Source organism: Mesoplodon mirus, assembly GCF_964341445.2.
Source record: "Mesoplodon mirus genome assembly, chromosome: 4".
Lineage (NCBI taxonomy): Eukaryota > Metazoa > Chordata > Mammalia > Artiodactyla > Ziphiidae > Mesoplodon > Mesoplodon mirus.
The window spans coordinates 29,721,294-29,747,585 of record NC_138979.1 but is presented as its reverse complement, the minus strand read 5'-3'; the positions used below and the strand labels follow the sequence as shown (position 1 = coordinate 29,747,585).

The 26,292-nt window shown below is 38.1% G+C and overlaps 1 protein-coding gene across 4 annotated transcripts in view; it reads right to left on the bottom strand.

Annotated features, from left to right (window-relative positions):
- The window catches only part of DIP2C (disco interacting protein 2 homolog C), a 359,412-nt gene that overhangs the window by 140,194 nt on the left and 192,926 nt on the right, over nt 1-26,292 (bottom strand). For all 4 annotated transcript variants that reach the window (XM_082617846.1, XM_082617847.1, XM_082617848.1 and 1 more), the window contains one exon: nt 9,083-9,208. In XM_082617846.1, coding sequence (XP_082473972.1) covers nt 9,083-9,208 — 126 coding nt within the window. The remainder of the gene's footprint in view (nt 1-9,082; nt 9,209-26,292) is intronic.

Sequence of the window (26,292 nt, the reverse complement as noted above, 5' to 3'; positions counted from 1 at the left end):
TACTTCCTCTCTGTGTAATTCTGACTACTCTAAGTACCTCATGTAAGTGGAATCGCACTTTTGTCTTTCTGTGACTGGCTTATTTCACTTGGCATAATGTCCTCAAGGTTCATCCACTTTGCAGCATGTGTCAGAATTTCCTTCCTTCTTAAGGCTGAATAACATTCCATGATATGTACAGACCACATGTTGTTATCCATTCATCTGCTGTGGACACTTGGGTTGCTTCCATGTTTTTGCTGTTGTGAATAATGCTGCTGTGAACATCGGTATATAAATATCTCTTTGAGAGTCTCCTTTAAATTCTTTTGGGTATGTACTCTGAAGTGGAATTACTGGATCATACAGTAAATTCTATTTTTAATTTTTTGAGGAACTGCCATTCTGTTCTCCATAGAGGCTGCCCCTTTATGCACCTCATTTCCACCAAGAGTGCACAAGGGTTCCAATTTCTTCACATCCTTACCAACACTTGTAATTTTCTGTTCCTTTTGGTTTTTTTTGGTAGTAACCATCCTCATGGGTGTGAAGTTGTATCTCTTTGTAATTTTGATTTGCATTTCCCTAATGATCAGCGATGTTGAGTATCTTTAAGTGTAATTATTGGCCATTTGTATATCTTCTTTGGAAAAATATCTATTCAAGTCCTCAGACTTAAGACTTCTGAGAAATGTATACACCCGTATATCCACACAGAACATTACCACCTCCCCAAAAGTTTTTTCATGCCCCTTTACAAATCAATCTTTCATTTCCCACCCCATCTTTTCATAAGAAAACTATAGAACAATATCATTCATGATATAGACACTAGAATCCTCAAAAATATTAGCAAACATTATCAAGCAACATATAAAATGACCAAGTGGTAACCAGGATTACACATATGAACATGAATTAAGGTTAATATGACATTCAAAAATGAATTAATGTTATATACCATATTAGTAGAATAAAGAGAAAAAAAAAGTATGTTAACCTTAAAAGTCAGAAAAAGTATTTCACAAAACCTAACACCCACTCATGATAAAGCCTCTCAACAAGGCAGGAATGGAAGGAAACTTCCTCAACCTGATGAAAGGCATTCATGAAAACCCACAGCTAACACTGTATATACTGGTAAAAGACTGAATACATTTCCCCTAAGATAAGAACAAGGCAAGAATGTCCCCTCTTGCCACTTCTATTCAATGTTATTCAGCAGGTTCTGGCCAGTGAACTACAGGGAAAAGAAAAAATTAAAGCCATCTAGATTAGAAAGGAAGTTGTAAAATGGTCTTTATTCACAGATGACATGATCTTATATGCAGGAAATTCTAAGGAACACATGGGAAAATTCTTTAATTAATAAATGAGTTAGCCCCTTCTGCCATGTAAGGACACAGTGAGAACATGGATGACTATGAGGAAGAAGGCTCTCACCAGACACTGAATCTGCCAGCACCAGATATTCTCAGCATCCAGAACTACCTTTGCATTGACAAAGTCATCAATGTGCCCAGCTAATTTTCCAGTTATCCTTGAAGTGGGGGGTGTGGGGGGACTTAATCAAAATTTGTTGAGTGGAGCTTCCAAGAAAGTTCTTTAATGGGGACTGCCTCTGCTGAGAGGACTAAAAGACAATGGGACAAGATGAATTTCTGCAGTGGGTCAAGCACACACAGAGTGAGAGAACCAAGATATCTCTTATCAAAGCAGATAGGCATCAATGCTCCCCCACACCCTTTTCTGGCTGGACAGACTGCAAATTATTCCCACCTCCCAGGGAACAAGCACACGTTGATCTAGTAGTCAGAAGTCAAAATTCAGCCATCCAATCAGTTAGCATGCGTTGTCACTGTGGCAGGTGATAAGAGTTGCATAGTTATACATCTGACTTCTTAAATTCACAGGACCACCAAAAAAAGATATGAAATATCTTTATAAGATACTAGCACTGAACAATAAGGGAATGAAATTAAGAAAACAATTCTATCATGACAGCATCAAAAAGGATAAAACACTTAGCAATATACCTAACAAAAAATTAAGACAATACCTAGTAAAATCCCAGAAGGCTTTCTTTAAGAAATTGAAAGCTTATTTTAAAATTTATTTGGAAATGCAAAGGCCTGAGAATAGCCAAAATAATTTTGAGGAAGATGGAGGACTTCATTACCTGATATTAAAACTTACTATGAAGTTACAGTAATCAAGATAGTGATATTAGCACAAGAATAGGCATATATTTCAATGGAACAGAACTGAACCCAGAAATATAGTCTTACATTTGTGGTCATGGTCAATTTATTTTTGACGAAGGTCCCAAGACAATTCAATGAGAAGAAGATCACCTTTTCAACAAATGGGCTGGGCAACTGAATATTTACGTATCAAAAAACCAAACCAAAATAAAAAACACAGATCCTTACCTCAGGCCATAAATAAAAATTAATTCAAAATGCATCACAGGCCTAAGTGAAAGAACTAAAACTATAAAATTTCTGAAACTTCCCAAAGCACAATCCATAAAATAACTGATGAATTGAACTTCATCAAAATGGAAAACTCTTAAGCTATGGGTAACATAACAAGTCACCACTAATTCAGTGGCTTACAACACTGCACATATTTATTATCTTAACAGTTCTGGAGGTCAGAAGTCTAAGATCAAAGTGTTGGCAGGGTTTTATTCCTTCTGGAGGCTTCAAGGGAGAACCCACTCCTTTACCTTTCCTACCTTCTTAGAGCCCACCTGTGTCACTAGCTCATGGCCCCTTCATCGATCTTTAAAGTGTATCCCTCCAACCTCTGGTTCATTATCTTTTTTTTGTTTGTTTTTTTTACTTTGATACTCTTCCCTAAGGACATTTTTTCCTCCAGTTTTATTGAAATATAATTGATATATATCACTGTATAAGTTTAAAGTGTACAGCATAATCGTTTGACTTACCTATATTAGAAAATAATTACCACAGTAAGTTTAGTTAGCATCCATCATCTCATATAAAATAAATAGAAAAAACAAAAAAATTTCTTCCTTGTGATGAGAACTCTTAAATTTTACTCTCTTAACAACTTTCACATAGATCATATAGCAGCGTTAACTATAGTTATATTGTATATCACATCCCTAGTACTTATAACAAGAAGTTTTTGCCTTTTGACCACCTTCTTCCAATTCCCTCTCCCACCACTCCCTGCCTCTGGTAACCACAAATCTGATCTCTTTTTCTGTGATTTTTTTTTTTTTTAAGATTCCACATGTGATTGAGATTACATAGTATTGTATTTATCATTCTCTGCCTGAACAGAGACTTCTTTGATTACAGTGGGCCCACCTGGTTAATCCAGGATAACTGCCCTATCTCAAGATGCTTAACTTAATCATAACTTCAAAGTCTTTTTTACAATATAAGGTAATATATTCACAAGTTCTAGAAATTAGGACATGGATATCTTTGGAGGGGGCCATAATTCTCTCCACCACAGACAACATTAAGAAAAGACAAACTACAGTTTGCAAATTGTATACCTGATAAAGAACTTGTATTCAGATTATATAAAGAACTCTTAACCAGTGAGAAGACAGACAACTCATTTTAAATATGGGCAAAACGGCTTCCCCGGTAGTGCAGTGGTTGAGAATCCGCCTGCCAATGCAGGGGACACAGGTTCAATCCCTGGCCTGGGAAGATCCCACATGCCTCAGAGCAACTAAGCTCGTGTGCCACAACTACTCAGCTTGTGCTCTAGAGCCCGTGAGCCACAACTAATGAGCCCCCGTGCCGCAACTACTGAAGCCTGCACGCCTAGAGCCCATGCTCCACGATGAGGGAAGCCACTGCAATGAGAAGCCCGCGCACTGCAACGAAGAGTAGCCCCTGCTCGCCGCAACTAGAGAAAGCCCGCGTGCAGCAACGAAGACCCAACACAGCCAAAAATAAATAAATAAAATTTTAAAAAATAAATAAAAAATAAAAAAAATAAAAATGGGCAAAAAATCGGGACATTTCACCAGTGAATATATACAAATGGCTAACAAGCACACAAAAAGATGCTTAGCGTCATTAGTCATTAGGGAAATGAAAATTAAAACCATAATGAAATATGATTTCATATCCACTAGAATGACTTAAAAAAAATAAGGACAATACCAAGTGTTGGTGAGGATGCTGAGAAACTGGAATCTTTATACATTGCTGGTCGGAATATAACATGGTATAGCCATTATGGAAACAATGTGACAGTTTCTTAGAAGTCAAGCATAAACTTACCATAAGACTCATGAATTCCACTCCTAAGAATCTACCCAAGATAAATGAAGTTATATATATACACAAATATATGCATATAAATGTTGATAGCAGCATTATTCGTAATAGCTGAAAAGTAGACACAAGCTAAATATCCATCCACTAGTGACTGGATAAACAAAATGTGGCATATCTATCTAATAGAATACAATTCTGCAATAAGAATGAATGAACTACTGATGCTACAAAATGGATGCTCAAAAACATGTTAAAGAAGATACAGAAGGATATATTTTATTAATTCATTTACAAAATGTCTAAAATATTCTTAGAGGTGTATAAATCAGATCAAATGCTCCCTAGGCCTGGGTGTGAGAATGGGGATTAACTGCAAATGGGCACAAGGAAACTTTCTGGGGGGATGGAAATGCTTTAAAACTGGACTGCACCAATAGCTGCACAATCTATATATTTACTACAAGTCATTAAATTATACACTTACAATGTGCTAATTTTATGGGATGTAAATTATACCCCAAGAATGGTATTAAAAAGGAATGTGTTTTCCGCAATAGTTGGGCATAATATTCTGTAAGTACCAACTGCATCAAGTTGGTTGATAGTGTTGTTTTGACAACTTCCTTATGATTATTTAAGAAGAATATTTTAAGAATCTCCAATTATTATTTTTGTTTTTTCTATTTTTCCCTTCATTATGCCAGTTTCTGCCTTATAAATTATAATGCTCTGTTTTTAGGTATATAAATATTCATTGTTATAACTTCCTGGTGAATCGCTCATTTTCCAATATGCAATGTTCCTCTTTATATCTGGTACTACTTTGTCCTGCTGTCTACTTTGTCTAATATTAATGTAGACTTGTTCACCTTCCTATGCTTTATGTTTGCGTTGTATATTTTTTCATCGTTTTATTTTTAACTATCCTTGTTTTTATATTCAAATGTGTCTCTTGTAGACAACATATAGATGTATCTTCCTTTTTTATTCAGTCTGACAATCTCTATCTTTTAAGTGGGCGTTTGGTACATTTACATTTATTGTAATAATTGATACGAGTGAGTTTACATCTAACATTTTGCTATTTGTTTTCCATTCATTCCTCCTATTTTAATCTCTGTTGATTTTTCCCACCTTTGTTTCTATTAACCAAATTTTTTTTTTTTTTTTTTTTTTTTTGCAGTACACTGGCCTCTCACTGTTGTGGCCTCTCCCGCTGTGGAGCACAGGCTCCGGACGCGCAGGCTCAGTGGCCATGGCTCACAGGCCTAACCGCTCCATGGCATGTGGGATCTTCCCAGACTGGGGCACGAACCCGTGTCCCCTGCATCGGCAGGCGGACCCTCAACCACTGCGCCACCAGGGAAGCCCCCCAAATATTTTTTAAGAGTTTCATTTTATGTTCTCTATTAAATTCTTACCTATACCTCTTCTCATTTTTTTTAGTGGTTACTTTAGGGCTAAGAATATGAATCCTCAATGGGTCCATATGGGGTCAATACTGTAAATGTTTGCTCTTCAAATCTGACACTACAAACTTTCTCTCACATCTCACATCACACCTGACACTATTCATTTCATTCTTTCCATTTTCTGCTTCCTACTTCATAACCATACGACAGTATAATTCCATTCACCTGGCCTTGTCTTTTGTGCAACTGTTGGTTTAAAGAAAATTACATGAAAAAGCATAGAATTTTATGTTTACCCAGCTATTTACTGTTTCCAGTGTTCTTCTTTCCTTTTCATAGATGTAAATTTTTATCTGGGATCATCTCCCATCAGCCTAAATGACATCTGTTAGTGTGTTTGCAGTTCTGCTGGCACCATATTCTCTGAGCTTTCATGTGTCTCATTATGCCTTTTTTTCACCCTCATTTATGAAGGATATTTTCACTGAATATGAATTGACAGTTTCAGTTTTTTCCTTTTGGTACTTTATAAAAATGTCTTTTCATTGTCTTCTGGCCTTTACTGCATCTTCACATAAGTATTCATAATTCATATGACTGTTCTTCTGTATGCAATATATCTGTTTTCCTTTGATGACTTTCAAGATTTCCTCTTAATCTTTGGATTTCAGCACTTGGACTATTATTAACTTAGGGATGATTCTTTTCATACTTAATCTGTGTGGCGTTCACTGAGCTTCTGGGATCTGTGAGGTGGTGTCTTACATCAATCTGAGAAGTTTGTGACCCTCATTTCCTTAAGTAGTTTTTCTTCCCTTTTCTCACTCTCTTTTCCTTCTTGGATTCCAATGATAAGTATGTTAACATTGTATCACAGATGCTTGAGGTTCTGTTAATTTTTCTTTTATCTTTTGACTCCTCATTCTTCAGTTTGGTTAATTTCTCTTTATCTCTCTAAGTTCACAGACTCTTTTATCCTACTTCTCCAATCTGATGCTAAGCTGATCTAGTAAAATATCATTTCTGGATTATATTTTTCATTTCTAGAGCTTCTATTAATTTTTAAAATATTTTTTTCCTTTCTCTGATCAGCTCAAGTATTAAGGTTATATTTTCATTTAGTTCTTTGACATATTTTCATTTGATTCCCTGAATGAGGTCCACTGCCTAAAAGCAGTCATCTCATTTGTTTTGTGCAGCTTTATAATTGTTTATGGTGTATGGGTTAGTCTGGTAAGTTATTTCATTATGGCTGGAAGCGAAAGTACTGACAAATTCTTCTTATATTTTTGTATGTGAAAAATAAAGCAAAGTTTCATCTGTAGAAGACTGGCACTGCAACAATCCTAACCATATCTTTTCCAGAAACTATGATACTAGTCAGCAACCAGTCACTTCATGCAGAGAATATAAACTTCAGGAATATTCTCTGAAGAAAGCTGGACACAAAATTAGTTCTAACAAATGCTATCAGCAACCATGGAAAACAGAGTGAGAGAAAGTGAAGCTGAGCCACGATTTTGTTCAAGCAAGTACAGTTACAAATATGCAGATTACTGATAAGCACAAAATAGGTTATGAATGAAAAATTTTATGATGATGGTGTTGGCATTTATGATTGTACAAAACTATCCCATGTGATACTGTTACTAGGACTCCTGAATGACAGTTTACAAAATGTATTATATGGTGTACATGAAAATGCTAACTAAACAATTAAATGCAAATGTTGCACCAAAAATGACATTCATTTCCAATAACATTCTTTTATATTTTGCAAAGACCTTTGTACAAGGTTCGTTCTCCTTAAAGTTTTGTCTTTCATCACACATGACACAACACTCATGAGGATGGATTCAACATGTGAAAAAGCACATACATAAATAATCACATTGCACCTTGTACTTCAGACTCAACATTTCCCATAAAAAGTGGCTCAGAAAAATGTCCATCTCCCTGAATACTGTCTAGTTTCAAAGAGTTGGCTAAAATATATTTCAAGTGGGGTTTGTTATTCTTGTAAGTCCATTCTGTTTGTTGTATAAACACATACAAAATAAAATTTTTCGCCACTTATAAATTTTGGCAAATTATAACCATAAACTAAATAGGATTAAGTATATTAATTATGCTGATTTAAAAAGAGTCCAAAATACATGCTGTGGCTCAACAAAAAGGAAGGAAATTGGCAAAAAGGACACCCTTTCCTATTAGAATATTATATTCTTGAGATAAAGAACATTTGTGGTATTATCTGTTAAGACAAAACAAAACAACTAAGTTTTATATTATTTAAGTTTTGTCTTACAAAGCTCAGGACTTTCACTTTTAAAGGCATGTAAAGTTGAAGACTTAAGAGTTGTTTGAAGTAGTACTGGATATACTTGACCACATCTGTGAGTTGAAGTGTGTGCTTCTATTACCCTCACTGTTTGCAAACACTCATGACTAACTTCAAAAGACTCCAAAAAATGCTATGTATGTTCAACTATTCTTACTGCACCTTACATTTCTCTTATGAACAAAGGGGTGTGCCAGGTAACTTAGATCTGCAGAAAAGACAGAGTGGCAACAACGACATGAATAATGTTGGAACCAGAAACACATACAGAAAAAAATCAAGGAAATTAGGTTCAATCTTTCATGTTTCTAATAGATACCTGGATGTTTAACTTCATGTTTCACTTCAGTTTTGAAGATCACGAGATACAGATTACAATTATTTGGGTAGAGTTAAGTAGAGATCTTAGGTAGTTATATAAAATTCAAGATTAAACAAAAGCAGAAATATAAATGGGATATTACCTTCAACCATTTAGATCAGGGGTTGGCAGGCCTGTGGGCCAAACCCTCTGCCTGTTTTTGTGACTAAAGTTTTATTGACACATAGCCATGCCTTTCACTGACATGTTGCCCATGGCTGCTTCAGCACCACAATAGCAGAGCAAGCAGCTGTGATACCCCAAAATACTACCTGCATTTCACAGGAAAAATTGATGACACCAGTTTAAGTAACTGCTTAAATTTTTCAATTCATTCAATTTATTAACAGAACATTACAACCTACTGATGTTTTAAAGACTTGAGAATATGCATACACCAGTCTAAGCAGAAGAGAAATCCAGCTTCGGTTAGAAGGATGGATGTACAAACTCTTCTCTTGCTTTGTGAAGAATTAAATAAAATTTTATAGGATTTAAAAAAAAAGTCTGTATCGTATTTATGAGTCTAAATGAAAAGTTTACTTATTATATACATAATCATGCCAATTTTCCTTCCAAGTTTTATTTAGAGCGTATTTACTATTTCTGGACTTCTGGTTCTCAAAATCTGAATTATAGCACCATGATTTTGAAAGTTAAAAAGATCGCAGTTGCTGGCACTGACTTCAAGAAGCAGACGGGGCCTGCGGCTCACCTGGGGGTGTGTAGGCGTCCATCGAGGTCTGCACAACCAAGGACCTGCGTTTGGAAGGCATAGGCACTGCCATCTTCCTTTCTTTGTGTTTAGCGAGCGCAGCCTGGACAGCCTCTGTATGGACGTCTGAAACAAAGCGAGAGCTCAATCACTCCGTTGTTCAGGGACAGCCCGAAGGCCCCAAGCTTTTCTGCTTTCTTTCTGGTCCTGTGAAAGAGTTTATCATCCTACAGAAACTGTCACAAATGGATGAGTGGGGAAGGAAGGAAAATAAGTGTAAACCTGCTAGTTTGAAAGCTCCAGGAAAAAGGCATTCAAATTCATTCACAGACTTTTAACTGTTCATTTTATTACCCTACATCTGTATAAATAATCAGATACTGGATGTAAATCGTTGTGATTTTTCTTTTCTTAGAGTGAAAGGACATTGATCTTCAAATATTTCTTCACGGGTCACATTTTCAAGCTTCTTAATTCATTTCAATGTTCTGTTAAGGTAAGTATGTACACCTTACAGGCTGTATGGTAATGATTTTAGCTAACACTTTCCAAACATCAGTTATGGGGCAGTCACTATGTTAGGTATTTTGTGTATATTAACCCATTATGTTAACTCCACAAATGATTTTTTACTGCCTATTTTGTAAGGTGGTGTCCTCAGGGCTTGGCGTGGAGAATCAGGTGGACAAGGTACTGTGTCTCATGCAGCTCACTTTCTAAAGGGTTAAAGACAGACAACAATCAAACGGGTTAAGACTGAAAATAAGATAAAAAGATTGAGTACCTACTTTAACTGTGAAGCCAGGGAAGAGCTCTCTTACTGTGAAATCTGAATAGTAAGATGAGAATCTCCAAGACAGAGGGAAAAGCCAGCTCAAAGGCCCTGCACTGTGAATGAGGATGGTGCTGGCACAATGCACACAACACCAGCAGAGGGACTCACCAGGATGAGGGCTTTACAGGAATCCTACAGAGCTTGGCTTCCATTCTAACTTTGACAGGGAAGCATGAGGGAAGAAGGGTGAGCATGGATGACATGATCTGATTCCGTTTTGGAGGGCTCATTCTGGATGTTGTGAAGGAGACTGCAGGAGAATCAGAGCAGGAGCCAGGAAACCAGTTAGAAGTCTGCAGTCAGGATACTACTACACCCACAATCTTCTACACGCTCTGTGGGAGGAGCCACTCTTATTATTCCCATCTCACAAATGAGAAAGCAAAGGTATGAAGCTCCCCCAAGTGTCATGTAACTGGTGAGTAGCATTGACAGGGTTTGAACCCAGGTGTGAGTACTTCCAGAGCCCACACCCTTCACCACTAACCACCCTATTCTCTAGCTGTTCCTAGGAAAACTTCACCCTGTTAACATTTTAGAGTGGGGGTAAATATAGGCCAGCCCTTGGGCCAGATGAAGTCTGCAGTCTCTTTGTAATAATGTTCACTGGAACAGAGACACACTCATTTATATGTGTATTGTCTATGGCTGCTTCCATACTATAAAAGCAGGGCTGAGCAGTTGTGAGAGACCATAATGGCTAAAAATATTTTCTATCTGGCCCTTTACAGAAAATATCTGCCAACACTTGTTTTAGAGCATATCACATACCAAACACAATGAATTTGTTTATTATTTTATTTTGTTCAGATTGTGTATGCACTGCTCTTTTCTCCTCAACTAGACTCAAAGTACTTTAAGACAAAAACCTAGTTTCTGGTCATTCTTTTTCTTAAACTCCTAGATTAAAAACTGATGACTGAATGACTTGTATTCACATTACTGAATAAAACTAAAGGGCTCATCAATGAGGTGAGAGTACACTAATTCCCCACATATCAAGTACTTTGTTTTATATATTTCTCCTTTTGAATTTTTTGGATGTAACTTCAAATTTACAGAAAATCTGCAAGAAGAGTACAGAACTCCCGTATAACTTTTACCCAAACTCACCACTTATATTTGACCCCATTGCTTTCTTTATGTAAGTATGTTTTTTCCTAATCATTTGAAAATAAATTGCAGGTACCATGTTCCTCTATACCTAAATATTTCAAAGTATTTCCTAAAAACAGAGATATTCTCTTACATAATGTAAATTCTCAAAATCAGGAAATTTAACAATGATGTACTATTATCTAATTCAAAGTCCATGTTCAAATAGTGCCAATTAGCCCAGTAACTTCCTTTGCAGTTATTTTGTCTTCCTAGTCTATGATCCAGTCCAGGACCATGGATGCGTGCATTTATCAGATTTTCTTTGCCCTCCTAGATCTGGGCCAGTTTCCCAGCTTCTGCCTCTCGTGAAACCATTTTAAAGAATACAGGCCAGTTATTTTGTAGATTGTCTTCAACTTGGATTTTCTGATGTTCCCTCATGATTAGATTCAGACCATGCATTTCAGTGGGGGTTCCAGAGAAGTCTGTCCTCTACTGATGGTGTTAACTTTGGTCCTTGATTAAGATGGTGCCCATCAAGTTCTTCCAAAGTAAAGATGTTACTTTTCCCACTATGTAAGATTCTGTTTAAATTTCAAAGAAACTACCAAAGTGATTATAATATTTAACATCCACATCACCAACACATGAAATTCTAATCCTGCCACCAGCACTTGGTACAATCTTTTCTATAGTAGCTGTTCTTATGGTTGTGAAGGAGAATCACGAAGTTTAATTTACATTTACCTGATGGCTTATGTTGAGCACCTTTCCTGGACTTCTTGGACATTTGCATATCATCTGCTGTGAAGTATATGTCCAAGTTTTTGAGCTGCCTTTTTATTACTGATTTATACTAGTTCTTTATATATTATGGATACAAGCTTTTTTTAAAGATATATGTTTTGAAAATACTCATCCCAAGTCTATGGCTCAACTTTCAAACCCTTAATAGTGTGCTTGATGAGGAGAAATTTTTCATTTTCATGAGATTCATTTTGTTATCTTTTCCTCTCTAGCTAGTGCTTTTTGAATCCTGCCTATAAATTTCTACCTACCCCAAGGTTCAAAAAATACACTCCTTTGTTTTCTTTGGGAAGCTTTACACTTTTACCTTTTACTTTTAGGTCTAGGTACCATCTCAAGTTAATTTTTCTAAGTAGTGGAAGTGGAGGTTTGTGTTCACATTTTCCCACATGCTTATCTAATTTTTCAAGTACCATTTGTTGTAAAGATTTTCCTTTCCTTATTAAATTGCCCTAGCTCCTTTGTCAAGTATCACCTGACCATGTGTGTATGGGTATACTTTTGAACTCTCCATCTGGTACAGTAAATCCATTTGTCTATCCTTATGCTATGTTGATTAGTTATATATTTTTTTCAGTTAGAGTATTTACAAAAAAAACATACAAGATTCACCCTCCCAACAATTTTCAGGTGGTCAGCACAATACTGTCAACCACAAGTACATTATTGTGCAACAAACCCCAGAAGTCCCCATCCATCCTGTATGACTGAAACTCTACACCCACCTAACAGCAACTCACCACCTCCCTGCCCCCAATCCTGAGCAACCACCATTCTATTTTCTGTTTCTATGAGTTTACTATTTTACACACCTCATATAAGTGGAATCACACAGTATTTGTCTTTCTGTGACTGGCTTATTTCTCACAGCAAAATGTCCTCAAGAATATGCTGTAGAGGGCTTCCCTGGTGGCACAGTGGTTGACAGTCCGCTTGCTGATGCAGGGGACACGGGTTCGTGCCCCGGTCCGGGAAGATCCCACATGCCACAAAGCAGCTGGGCCCGTGAGCCGTGGCCGCTGAGCCTGCGCGTCCGGAGCCTGTGCTCCGCAACGGGAGAAACCACAACAGTGAGAGGCCCACGTACCACAAAAAAAAAAAAAAAAAAAAAAGGAATATGCTGTAGAATGTGTCATAATTTCCTTTCCTTTTAAGGCTCAGTAGTATTCCACTATATATACACACCATATTTTCTTTATCCATTCATCCACTGATGGATATTTAAGTTGCTCTGACCTCCTGGCTATTGTGAATAATGCTGCTATGATTATTGGTGTAGAAATATCTCTTTGCATCCCTGCTTTAATTATTTTGGATATATATCCAAATAGAATTCATAAATCATATGGTGGTTCTATTTTTTATTTTTTGAGGAAGCTCCATACTGTTTTCCATAGCTGCTGCACCATTTTACATTCCTACCAACAGTGCACAAGCGTTACAATTTATCTACATACTCACCAACATGTGTTTTCTGTTTAAGAAAATTTTTTATAATAGCCATCCTAATGGGTGTGAGTGGTATCTCACTGTGGTTTTGAGTTGCATTTTCCTGGTAATTAGCAATGTTGAACATCTTTTAATGGACTTATTGGCCATTTGTACATCTTCCTTGGAGAAATGTCTATTAAAGTTTTTTGCCCATTATTAAATTGGGTTATTTAATGTTATTGAGTTGTAAGAGTTATTTATATATTCTGGATATTAACCCATGATCAGATGTATACAAGAGGATATGTTCTTCAATTTCATAGGTTGCCTTTTCCCTCTATTGTTTCTTTGCTGCAAAGAAGTTTTAAGTATGATGCAGTCTCACTTGTCTAATTTTGCTTTTGTTGCCTGTGCTTTCGGTGTCATATTCAAGAAATCACTGCCAAATCCAATGTCATGAAGCTTTCCCCCTATGTTTTCTTCTAAGAATTCTACAGTGTCAGGTCTTACATTTAGGTCTACAATCTATTTTGAGTTAATTTTTGTATATGGTGTAAGATAATGGTCCAACCTCTTTCTTTTGCAAAACAAAATCCAATTTTCCCAACACTGTTTGTTGAAGAGACTATCCTTTCCCCACTGTGCAGCTTTGGCAGTCTTGTCCAAGATCATCTGACCATATACATAGAGTGTATTTCCGGGCTTTCTATTCTATTCCATTATTCTACATGCCTGTCTTTATGCCTGTATCACAGTGTTTTGATTACTGTACCTTTGTAATTTATATTGAAATCAGGAATTGTGAGGCCTCCATTTTGTTGTTCTTTCTCAAGATTGTTTTGCTTATCTGAGGTCCTTTGAGATTCCATATGAATTTTAGAATTTTTTCATTTCTGCAAAAAATGCCATTGGGATATTGATAAGGAAGATTATTGTAGTTTTATCATAAATTTTGAAATTAGGTAGTGCAAGTCCTCCAACTTTGTTCTTTTCAAGTTTGTTCTGGCTATCCAGATTTGATCTCATTTTCATGGAAATTTTAGAAACACTCTGTCAATTTCTACAAAAACTCTGTTGGGATTTTGACTAGACTCATGTTAAATCTATAAATCAATGTAGAGAGACTATCTTAATACTGAGTCTTCCAATCCATGAACACACAGTGGATCTCTCCATTTTTTTTCTCCTTTAATTTCTACCAACAATGTTCTGTAACTTTCACTGAGGAAGTCTTCCTAAATGCTGGATGTTATTGATGTTATTATAAAAAGCACTGTTTTTTTATTTCACTTACAATTTTTGTTGCTAGTATATACAAATACAATTAGTTTTTATATACTGAATTTCTCCCTTCCGCCCTTGCAAAATTCACATTATTTCTACTAGTTTTGTAAATTTCTTAAAATGTTCAAAATAAACCATCATGGTGTCTGTAAATATAGTTTTACCCCTTCCTTTCCAGTTCAGTGAACTACACCAAAATACTGAGTAGTCATGTAAGGGTGACAAAATTACAATGTATTGTTTTTTGTTCATTCTTTTAGATATATGCAAGGTTTTTTGCCTTGAGTATAAATTACTTTTGCAATCAGATAAAAGTTATATTTTTAACATAAAACAATCATTTTAGAAAATATGGATAAGAAAGGTACATCTTAAAGAAGTGTGGATTTTTCCCCACATTTAAAAAAACTGCTAAAACCAAACACAAGTGTGCTAAATTTTCTTCACAAAATTGAAAGAAAATAGTAAAACAAGAATATTTTTAATCACAAAGACACTCACATGCCCAAACTAGGAGCCACTCCTGGCCTATGCCCCAGAAGGTAAAGAGTTTACCCACAGTTGGCCATGAGTCAGAAATAAGTGCTTGTTGCTGTTAAGTCACTAAGATGTTGGATAGCTTACTGTACAGCAAAATTGAACAATACATAAACTGATGAAGTAACTAATTCTTTTCAAAAGCCAACTCTATGTCTTATTTTAACTGCAAAACAATGGCATAAGAAACATTTAAAACATCTATAAATAGCACCCTGAAGAGTCCATAACACAACATGATGAATAATGATGGTAGGTGGAATACCAGGACGACCCTCCCCAGACAGCAGTGCTGGCATGATCACTGAAGACCCCTAGAGAGCATGCTCACCCAGTCAAAACAAGGCAAAGATACGGAAAGAGATGCGCGGCCCTGAAGTTGAAGAGCTGCCTCTGGGGTGCACAGTGTAATTAGGGCAAAAAGCATTCACTGCAATGTTGAATGAAATGTTAGGATCAGAATTACCTCCACATTGTAAGCTTTTCAGTGCTCAACACTCCCCACTCCCAACCCAAATATCCAAACCAAAAAAGGACCACTAACATCTCTGGAGAGTGACTAGATGGAGAGATCTTTTTGGAAAGATGTTTCGAAATATGATGATTAGTCGGGGGAGAAAACCAACCCATGTCACCATGCGACTCTCCTGGTTCTTCTAATGTGGCTTCTCCCTTCCATCCTCAACAAGGCTGGGAGCTCTCCTAGTTCCCCCTGTTGCCAGTTGTACATGTCTAACAGCTGCAGGAAGAGAGGAGAGAGTAAGACTGGACCACACGGCAAAGGGGACACAATGAAGTCTATTTTCTGTGAGAACTAACACGTGTCATCGGGTGCCACGGGGAGGCCCCTCGGCAGTTCCAAGTGCCCTGGATTCCAGGAAGGGGCGTCTGGATCAACAGTTAAGAAGACTGGAAAAGGGGTATTAGCTGAGAATACGTTCACAGCTCTTAGCCTAAAAGCCAGATCAATCCTACAAGACCTCACGAAACTAAAAACTTTTAGGAAAATGTGGATAAGCAGGTTGCTACACAGGAAATCTTCCCTTGAAAGCTCAGTATCATTGACGGGACGCATCCACGAGTGACATCAGTAGCTCTGATGCAGGAACCATGAAGGCATTTGATTAAGTGTCACAAAACCTTAATTACAAGTGTCTTGGATGCAGTTCTTACATAGCCATGTGAATTAGGAACTAGATGAAAGCTGAGGAAGGGAAATAATAAGAAGTGGAGTCTCCCACTCGTTTGAGGTGCTGGGCAGGGTGACAGAGCGGTCGAGCTCCCGGCCACACAAGGCGTCAACAAGAGCTGCTGATCATTATGAGCCCTGAGGTCTAGGGAAGGTCTCAAGCACAAATGGACAGAAAAAGATGAAACTAAATACTAGGAGGAAACAATATGCCTCAAAAGCTGTACATTTAGTTTTACAGGAAAGGGAACTGCTGTTTTCTAGTATTTCTAACGTCAATGGAGACAAGTACCAAAAAGTGGTCAAAGACATCCCACACTTCCCACGAAGGGGCTGGGAAGTGGCAGACTGCAAGTCCATGGACACAGAACATGATTTTAGTTTGGGATTCCACGGCGGCATTGATGTTACCAAAGCACAGAGGAAAGAAGCCAGTCTGATCAAGAAGCACTGAATTAGGCAGGGCAAACATGGCAAGGGTGTAGGAAAAAAGGCAGAGATTTGAAAGCTTTCATAGCATAATGAAAGGCACCGTGCTGCCCGGAAACAAAATGTGACCTCCGCCCTCCGGGGCAGGGGTGTATCACAGAGTTATCCCTACAGAGCTGTACAGGGCATGCTGGTTGAACTGCTGGCTGGTGCACAGTGAAGGGGCCACAGAAGCCAGCAACATGCAAGAACCAAGAACCACTCCTGCTGAATGGCCTCCACCTCCTCTGCTAACAGCTGCACATCAAGTCAGCTGACAAAGACAATGCAAGGGCCTAGATCCATTCTTCCCTGAGAAGGCCATGAAGGTGGATTCAGGTCTGAGAGGCGATAAACTGATTATGCCACGTTTGAAAACAGGAAGCAAAACTAAGTAAAATCCTCTCATCTGCCCTTCCTTCCTCTGCGGCAGCATTCACAGCTTATTCAGCCTAGGTCTTTCATTCAAACATTCTCAAAGTATCCATCTATTCAGAGAAAGGAGGTATTTACGGTCAGCTTCATGTAGCATGGAATAAACAGATCACTCTGGCTAGTAAAGAATTTTTGGGGTACTTACATTTATAGTGTTAGACAAACTGACATGCTAATAACATGTACTTCTTCAGCAGAGTTTCAAAAATAGTGAAAATGGTAATAAACCACTTACTATGTCATACAGTGCTGCAGAAACAGAAAATATTACCTCCTTAGAAGAGCTTATTAAAAGCCTAATACCACAGCATAAGCATCATGCAGCCATTCCTTGTGTATCTCTATGTTCTGCAAATACCTCTTCCTAAACTAAGCACTACGGATAATAAGTTTGTAAATCCACTCTTTCTCCTCTCTTGGCTTGAAAGATGGACCTGACCCTACTTTCTGACTTCTGACAACTTTTCCATCTACTGTTCTGGAAAGAAACTTGCAAAGTTTATATTTCCAGTTAATTTCACAAGCTGAAATTCTGTCTTACTGGCAGGAAGCTACAAGGGATGCAGCAATATAAAATATGCCCAAAGTTCTAGGAAAACGCAAGAATACTGAAGTGAGAGCCCAGGCTTTGGAATCAGAATGCTGGTTCTGCCACCTACTAACTGTAAAATACTGAATAAAATTTTAAATCCCTCTAGGCCTCACTTTGATCATCTGTAAAATGGAAACAAAAATCATAGAGTTGCTGTGAGAATTACGTAAGTTAAAATGTACAAAGCAAGCCACTAGGTACCTGTTACCTAGCAGCACTCATTAATGACAGCTGCTTTTATTAATATTTTGAAGCAATGGTTTGGTACAGTGGGTTTGATCAACTGAAAAGGCCCAAGGAATCAGCATTGATAGCCTGACTTCTTGAGGTGACACCACCACAACGATGGTGTTCTTGCCAGGCACACATCACAGACCACGGGGTAAACCTACGAATTATACTCGGCACAAAAGGAAGGAAGACAAGCACTAAATGCTGACGCCTCTGAGCAAGGGCTCCCGTTGCTGCAGCCTCAGGTCTGCAGCTCAGAGGTCAACCCCAGAGGGCACGCACTCGGTCGAAGGCTCTTACTCTTCACAAGACTTCCATATTTTTGACCCCTGCGTCAACAGTCTCAACAGGGTCTTTGAACAGATATAAGTTCTTAATATCCTGAACAGAAGCTCTGTTTTCCTTTTGGTTTCTTTAAAACAGACTGTACTTTCATTTTCGCAGTAAGAAACTACTATCCTGCAACACAGTAAGCAGTGGGATATTTGAAGAATAAATTATAAATAACCAGACACCTTTACCTGCCTCAGAGCAAGGGCGTATCTCTGTGTAACTATGGGTTTATATCTTATTTATTTATTTATTTATTTAACATCTTTACTGGAGTATAAATGCTTTACAGTGGTTAGTTTCTGCTTTATAACAAAGTGAATCAGCTATACATATACATATATCCCCATATCTCCTCCCTCTCGTGTCTCCCTCCCACCCTCCCTATCCCACCCCTCTAGGTGGTCACAAAGCACTGAGCTGATCTCCCTGTGCTATGTGGCTGCTTCCCACTAGCTATCTATTTTACATTTGGTAGTGTATATATGTCCATGCCACTCTCTCACTTTGTCCCAGCTTACCCTTCCCCCTCCCCATGTCCTCAAGTCCATTCTCTACGTTTGCGTCTTTATTCCTGTCCTGCCCCTAGGTTCTTCAGAACCATTCTTTTTTCTTTTTTAGATTCCATATATATGTGTTAGCATACGGTATTTAACTCTTTCTGACTTACTTCACTCTGTGTGACAGACTCTAGGTCCATCCCCCTCACTACAAATAACTCAATTTCGTTTCTTTTTATGGCTGAGTAATATTCCATTGTATATATGTGCCACATCTTCTTTATCCATTCATCTGTCGATGGACACTTAGGTTGCTTCCATGTCCTGGCTATTGTAAATAGAGCTGCAATGAACATTTTGGTACATGACTCTTTTTGAATTATGGTTTTCTCAGGGTATATGCCCAGTAGTGGGATTGCTGGGTCGTATGGTAGTTCTATTTTTAGTTTTTTTTTTTTTCTTTTTGCGGTATGCGGGCCTCTCACTGTTGTGGCCTCTCCCGTTGCGGAGCACAGGCTCCGGATGCGCAGGCCCAGCGGCCATGGCTCACGGGCCCAGCCGCTCCGCAGCATATGGGATCCTCCCAGACCGGGGCACGAACCCGTATCCCCTGCATCGGCAGGCGGACTCTCAACCACTGCGCCACCAGGGAGGCCCTATTTTTAGTTTTTTAAGGAACCTCCATACTGTTCTCCATAGTGGCTGTATCAATTTACATTTCCACCAACAGGGCAAGAGGGTTCCCTTTTCTCCACACCCTCTCCAGCATTTATTGTTTGTAAATTTTTTGATGATGGCCATTCTGACTGGTGTGAGGTGATACCTCATTGTAGTTTTGATTTGCATTTCTCTAATAATTAGTGATGTTGAGCATCCTTTCATGTGTTTGTTGGCAATGTGTATATCTTCTTTGGAGAAATGTCTATTTAGGTCTTCTGCCCATTTTGGGATGGGGTTGTTTGTTTTTTTGATATTGAGCTGCATGAGTTGATTGTATGTTTTGGAGATTAATCCTTTGTCAGTTGCTTCGTTTGCAAATATTTTCTCCCATTCTGAGGGTTGTCTTTTCATCTTGTTTATGGTTTCCTTTGCTGTGCAAAAGCTTTTAAGTTTCATTAGGTCCCATTTGTTTATTTTTGTTTTTATTTCCATTTTTCTAGGAGGTGGGTCAAAAAGGATCTTGCTGTGATGTATGTCAGAGAGTGTTTGTTCTGCCTGTTTTCCTCTAAGAGTTTTATAGTGTCTGGCCCTACATTTAGGTCTTTAATCCATTTTGAGTTTATTTTTGTGTATGGTGTTAGGGAGTGTTCTAATTTCATTCTTTTACATGTACCTGTCCAGTTTTCCCAGCACCACTTATTGAAGAGGCTGTCTTTTCTCCATCAGGGTTTAAATCTTAAGAAAAACTGATGCTTGCCTGCCTCACTTCTCCCTCCTGAAGTCAAAAGCCATGACCCATTTTGCTCGTGCTGCTCTCAGAGTCCACATTATATCGATACAATTAACAGTAGGTATGTAGACAGAGGGGGGATGCCCCTCCCACCTCGAAGAAAGGCAAAAGTGAATCAACAGAAGAGAATGTTTTCTGTAAGGAAGCTTATTTGTTTCCAATAGTGTAACAACGGAGACCATGATCCAAGCCAGACTGCATGGGTTCACATCCCAGTCCCTCTGCAAGACTTCAGACACATTACTTAACCTATCTGTGCCTCAATTTCCTCATGTGCAAAAAAATGAAGCAAGGAGAGTGCCTGCCCACTGGGGTGGCTACAAGGACTACATAAGTCAGTTCATTACAGGACTCAGGGCAGAGTCTGGCTCACGGTACCGAGAACACTATACTGTAGTCGGATCATAACATGATGTGTCCAGTATTAACGTGACTCTAAGCTGGAGAGAGAAGACAGAGAAGAAACAAGTGTGGGAGAAACTGAGCTTCTTGGATTCTGACTACTGCCACTCCCCAGCCCCACCACCAACCAGGGCCTGTCCAGGCTCAATTCCACCAGAGTTTCTTCTGTGGTCGTACTGTTTTTGTTCTTTGAGTAAAATATGCACATAGAAGTATAGTTGTGCTATCAAATTACCAATAGCATTGTTTACAGAACTAGAACAAAAAAATCTTAAAACCTGTATGGAGACACAAAAGATCCCAAATAGCCAAAGCAATCTTGAGGGAAAAAAAAGAGCTGGAGGAATCAGACTTCCTGACTTCAGACTATAATACAAAGCTACAGTAATCAAGACAATATGGTACTGGCACAAAAACAGAAATACACATTAATGGAACAGGATAGAAAGCTGAGAGATAAACCCACGCATCTATGGCCAACTAATCTATGACAAAGGAGGCAAGGACATACTATGGAGAAAAGACAGTCTCTTCAATAAGTGGTGCTGGGAAAACTGGACAGATACATGTAAAAGAATGAAATTAAAACACTCCCTAACACCATACACAAAAATAAACTCAAAATGGATAAAAGACCTACATATAAGACTGGAGACTATAAAACTCTTAAAGGAAAACATAGGAAGAACACTCTTTGATGTAAATCACAGCAAGATCTTTTTTGACCCACCTCCTAGAGTAATGGAAATAAAAACAAAAATAAACAAATGGGACCTAATGAAACTTAAAGGCTTTTGCACAGCAAAGGAAACCATAAACACAACAAAAAGACAACCCTCAGACTGGGAGAAAATATTTGCAAACGAATCAACGGACAAAGGATTAATCTCCAAAATATATAAACAACTCATGCAACTCAGTATTAAAAAAACAAACAACCCAATCCAAAAATGGGCAGAAGACCTAAATAGACATTTCTCCAAAGAAGACATACAGATGGCCAAGAGGCACATGAAAAGCTGCTCAACATCACTAATTATTAGAGAAATGCAAATCAAAACTACAATGAGGTATCACCTCAAACTGGTCAGAATGGGCATCCTCAGAAAATCTACAAACAACAAATGCTGGAGAGGGTGTGGAGGCAAGGGAACCCTCTTGCACTGTTGGTGGGAATGTAAATTGATAGAGACACTATGGAGGACAGTATGGAAGTTCCTTAAAAAACTACAAATAGAATTACCATATAACCCAGCAATCCTACTACTGGGAATATAGGCAGAGTAAACCATAATTCAAAAAGACACATGCCCATTGTTCACTGCAGCACTATTTACAATAGCCAGGTCATGGAAGCAACCTAAATGACCATCGACAGACGAATGGATAAACAAGATGTGGTACATATATACAATGGAATATTACTCAGCCATAAAAAGGAACAAAACTGGGTCCTTTGTAGAGACTTGGGTGGACCTAGAGACTGTCATACAGAGTGAAGTAAGTCAGAAAGAGAAAAACAAATTATCGTATATTAACGCATATATGTGGAATCTAGAAAAATGGTACAGGTGAACAGGTCTGCAAGGCAGAAATAGAGACACAGATGTAGAGAACAAACGTATGGATACCAGGGGTGGAAAGCGGTGGGGGTGGTGGTGGTGGGATGAATTGGGAGATTGGGATTGACACGTATACACTAATATGTATAAAACAGATAATAACAAAAAATAATTGACTATCATGTACTTGACAATAAAAGCCAAGATTCTGAGAACCAAAAAGTTAAAGAGAACCTATATAAAATAGGTAGTGGATTAACTGATGCAATCTTTTGGGAAAACACTATTTTCAGTAATAATTTGTTACTGTTTGTAATAAAAGTGCAACTACTGATTTAAAAAAAAGTACAGGGGCAGGGAGTGTGTACAGGTGAGCAGAGTGGAGGCGACAAGAAAAGGAATGGTAGGTAAGAAAGCATGTTTCCAGCGAGCACTGTCATTGGTCAGAAGTGGAGCCAGGGCCACCATTTGGTTCCACCTACTTGCTGTTTCAGTTCCATTCCCTCCATTTCTTAGGCCTCAGGAAAAACATGTAGGTACATGACTGTACAGAGGGGCATGTACTGACCACTGCACTCATGCATTCAATTATTCACTAAGCACCTACTGTATACCTAGTCCCTGCTCTCACAGAAGGCTGTTTGGGGATGGAGACCAGTAAACCAACCAGACAGGAGGATGGGATGGATACAACGTGTGAAGAGTGTGGGACCTGAGAGTGCAGAAGATGGGCATCTGGCCCAGGCCGCCAGGAGAGGCCTGGGCAGGAAGTGACATGCAGAGAGGACCTAGCAGAACAGTGTGTACTCAGCCTGTCCAATCAGCAAGGATGTGTGACAGAGATTCATCTGCACAGCAACTGACCTTGCTTGTTCCTTAAACCCTTTCACTGGTTCCTGGCCCTCCTGAGTCACGTCAGATGCAGAGGCTCTCTCAGGACACGTACACAGGTCCCATGCACTTCCTCAACCAGTGCTCTTCCTCTCTCTCTTTACATCGAGGCTACACAGACACTCCACCTCTTGCACTCCACTCCACCTGCTGGGTCTTTGGGCTTCAGAACTGTTTCCAATGAAGAATGAAGAATGTCGCTCTTCAACAACTGAGTGCATGCGGATTGATGCCTTTGCTGTGCCAGGCTCTGCTCTAGGCATAAATTATCTTCACTTTTTTTTCATCATAAACTCAGCCCATTTTTAACCACCACTTTTAACTAATGCTTTTGTCCTTAATGGACAATAAGGGGGATAAAATTTTATAACAGCTATAAACTAAGTACACAGGAAGCACACCAAAAGTTAATTAGAAAAACAAAGGCAATGACTCTTCACCATGAAACGAGCTAGTGAGACACTCTTGAAACATGTGATAGACAAATTACATGAGTTAAACAAAAAGCGTTTAGAGCAGTGTCTGGTTCAAAGGAAGTTATGGCTCGCAGGCTCTAGAGTGCAGGCTCAGTAGTTGTGGCACACGGGCTTATCTGCTCCGCGGCATGGGGGATCTTCCTGGACCAGGGATCAAACTCATGTCCCATGCATTGGCAGGACGTTTCTTAACCACTGTGCCACCAAGGAAGTCCCTAGAAAGTGGCTTTTTTAATATTAACCTTATATTCCACAACCTTGCTATAATCACTTATTAGTTGCAGATTTTTTCTTGAGTCTTTGGGATTTTCTACATAGACAATCACATCACCCCCAGTATGTATACTTTTAATTTCCTTTACTTGTCCTATTGCATTAGCCAAGACTTTCAGTATGATGTTGAAAAGTAATGATGAGAGGGGACATTTTTGCCATGTTCTTGATCTTAGTGGGAAATCTCACCACTAAATATTATGTTAACTGTAGGTTTTTTTCATAGATGTTCTTTATCAAATTGAGGATGTTCTCCCCTACTCCTAGTTCGCTGAGAATTTTTGTCAAAAATGGGTATTGGACTTTGTGAAATGCTTTTCCTGCATCTACTGACAGGGTCATTTTTTTTTTTTTCTTTAGCCTGTTGATACGATAGATTACATTAACTGATTTTCAAATGTTAAACCAGCCTTGCATACCTGGAATAAATCCCACTTGGATGTGTTGTGTAATTATTTCTATCCATTACTGGATTTGACTTGCTAATATTTTGTTGAGGAATTTTGCATCTATGTTCATGAGAGGTACTAGTCTGTAGATTTTCTTCCTTGTAATGTCTTTGTTTAGTTTTGGTATTAGATTAATGCTTGCCACATAGAACGAATTAGGAAGTATTCCCTCTGCTTTTATCTGCAGAAAGAGGATATAGAAAATAGGTATAATTTCTTCCATAAATGTTTGGTAGGTTCACCAGTGAACCCGTCTGGGCCTGGTGTTCTGGAAGGTTAGCATTGTTTCAGTGTTTTTAATAGACACAGGCCTATTCAGGTCACCTATTTCTTCTTGGGTAAGTTTTGGCTGATTGTGTCTTTCAAGGAATGGGTCATTTTCATCTAGGTTTTCAAATCTGTAGGCACAGAGTTGTTTGTAATACTCCCTTATTATCCTTTTATTGTCTATGGGATAAATAGTGATGGTCACTTTTTCATTTCTGATACTAGTAATTTGTGTGTTCTCTATTTTTTTCTTAACTTGGCTAGAAGATTATCAATTTTATTGATCTTTGCAAAGAACCAGATTTAGGCTTGATTTTTTCTACTGATTTCTCATTTTCAATTTCATTATTTCTCCTTTTATTTATTTCCTTCTTCTTTGGATTAACTTTGCTCCTTTTCTTAGTTTCCTAAGGTTGAAGCTTAGATTACTGTTTTTAGATCCTTCTTCTTTTCTACTATACACATTCAATGCTATACATATGCCTCTAAGCACTGCTTTTGCTACATCCCACAAATTTTGATCCCTGTATTTTCATTTTCTTTTCAGTTCAAGATATTTTTAAAATTTTGCTTATATTTCTTCTTTGACCCATGTGTTTTTTAGAAGTGTGCTATTTAATCTCCAAGTATGTGGGGGTTTTCCAGCTACCTTTCTGTTACTGATTTCTAGTTTAATTCCATTGTGGTCTGAGAGCATACTTTGTTTGATTCCTACTGCTTTCACTGTTACAAGGTGTTTTGTGGCCCCTAATATGTTCTATTTTGGTGTATTTAGCTTGAGAATGTGTATTCTGCTGTTGTTGGATGCAGTAATCTATAACTGTCAGTTAAATGCAGTTGATTGATGTCCTTGCTGGATCTGTCAGTTACTGACAGAGATGTTAAAGTCTCCCATTGTAACAGTGGATTTGTCCATTTATTCTTGCTGTTTTACTGGTTCTTGTCTCACGTGTTTTGATGTTTTGTTGTTGGGCATGTACACATTAAGGGTTGTTGTATCTTCTTAAAGAATGGACCCCTTTTTCATTACACAATGTTCCTCTTTATCTCTGGTAACTTTCCTTGTTCTGAAGTTGGCACCACATGAAATTAATATAGCTACTCATGGTTTTAGATTAGTGTTAGTACTGCGTATCTGTCTCCATCCATGTCTTTATATTTAAAGGGGGTTTCCTGTAGACAACATATAGTGGGCTATGCTTTCTACCCACTGACAGTCTCCATCTTTTCATTGGTGCACTTAGACCACTTACATTCAAAGTGATTATTGATATATTTGGATTACTATTTACCCATGTTTGTTACTGTTTTCTGTTTGTTGCATTTGTTCTTTGTTTCTTTGTCTTCCACTCTTTTTCTGTCTTTTCTAGTTTTAATTGAGCATTTTTTTTAATTGAGCATTTTATAGAATCCCACTTTTTCTTCTCTCTTGGCATATCAATTATATTTGATTTTTAAACTGTTCTTAGTGGTTGTCCTTAAATTCACAATATACATTCATAATTAATCCAAGTCCACTTTCAAATAACACTATACCACCTCAAGGGTACTATGAATACCTTATAACAGAGTATTCCCAATTCCTCCTGCCTGTAACACTGCTGTCATTCATTCACTAATCCACAGGCTATAATCACTGAATACATTGTTTCTATTATTACTTTGAACAAATGTTTATCTGTAATATCAGTTAAGAATACAAA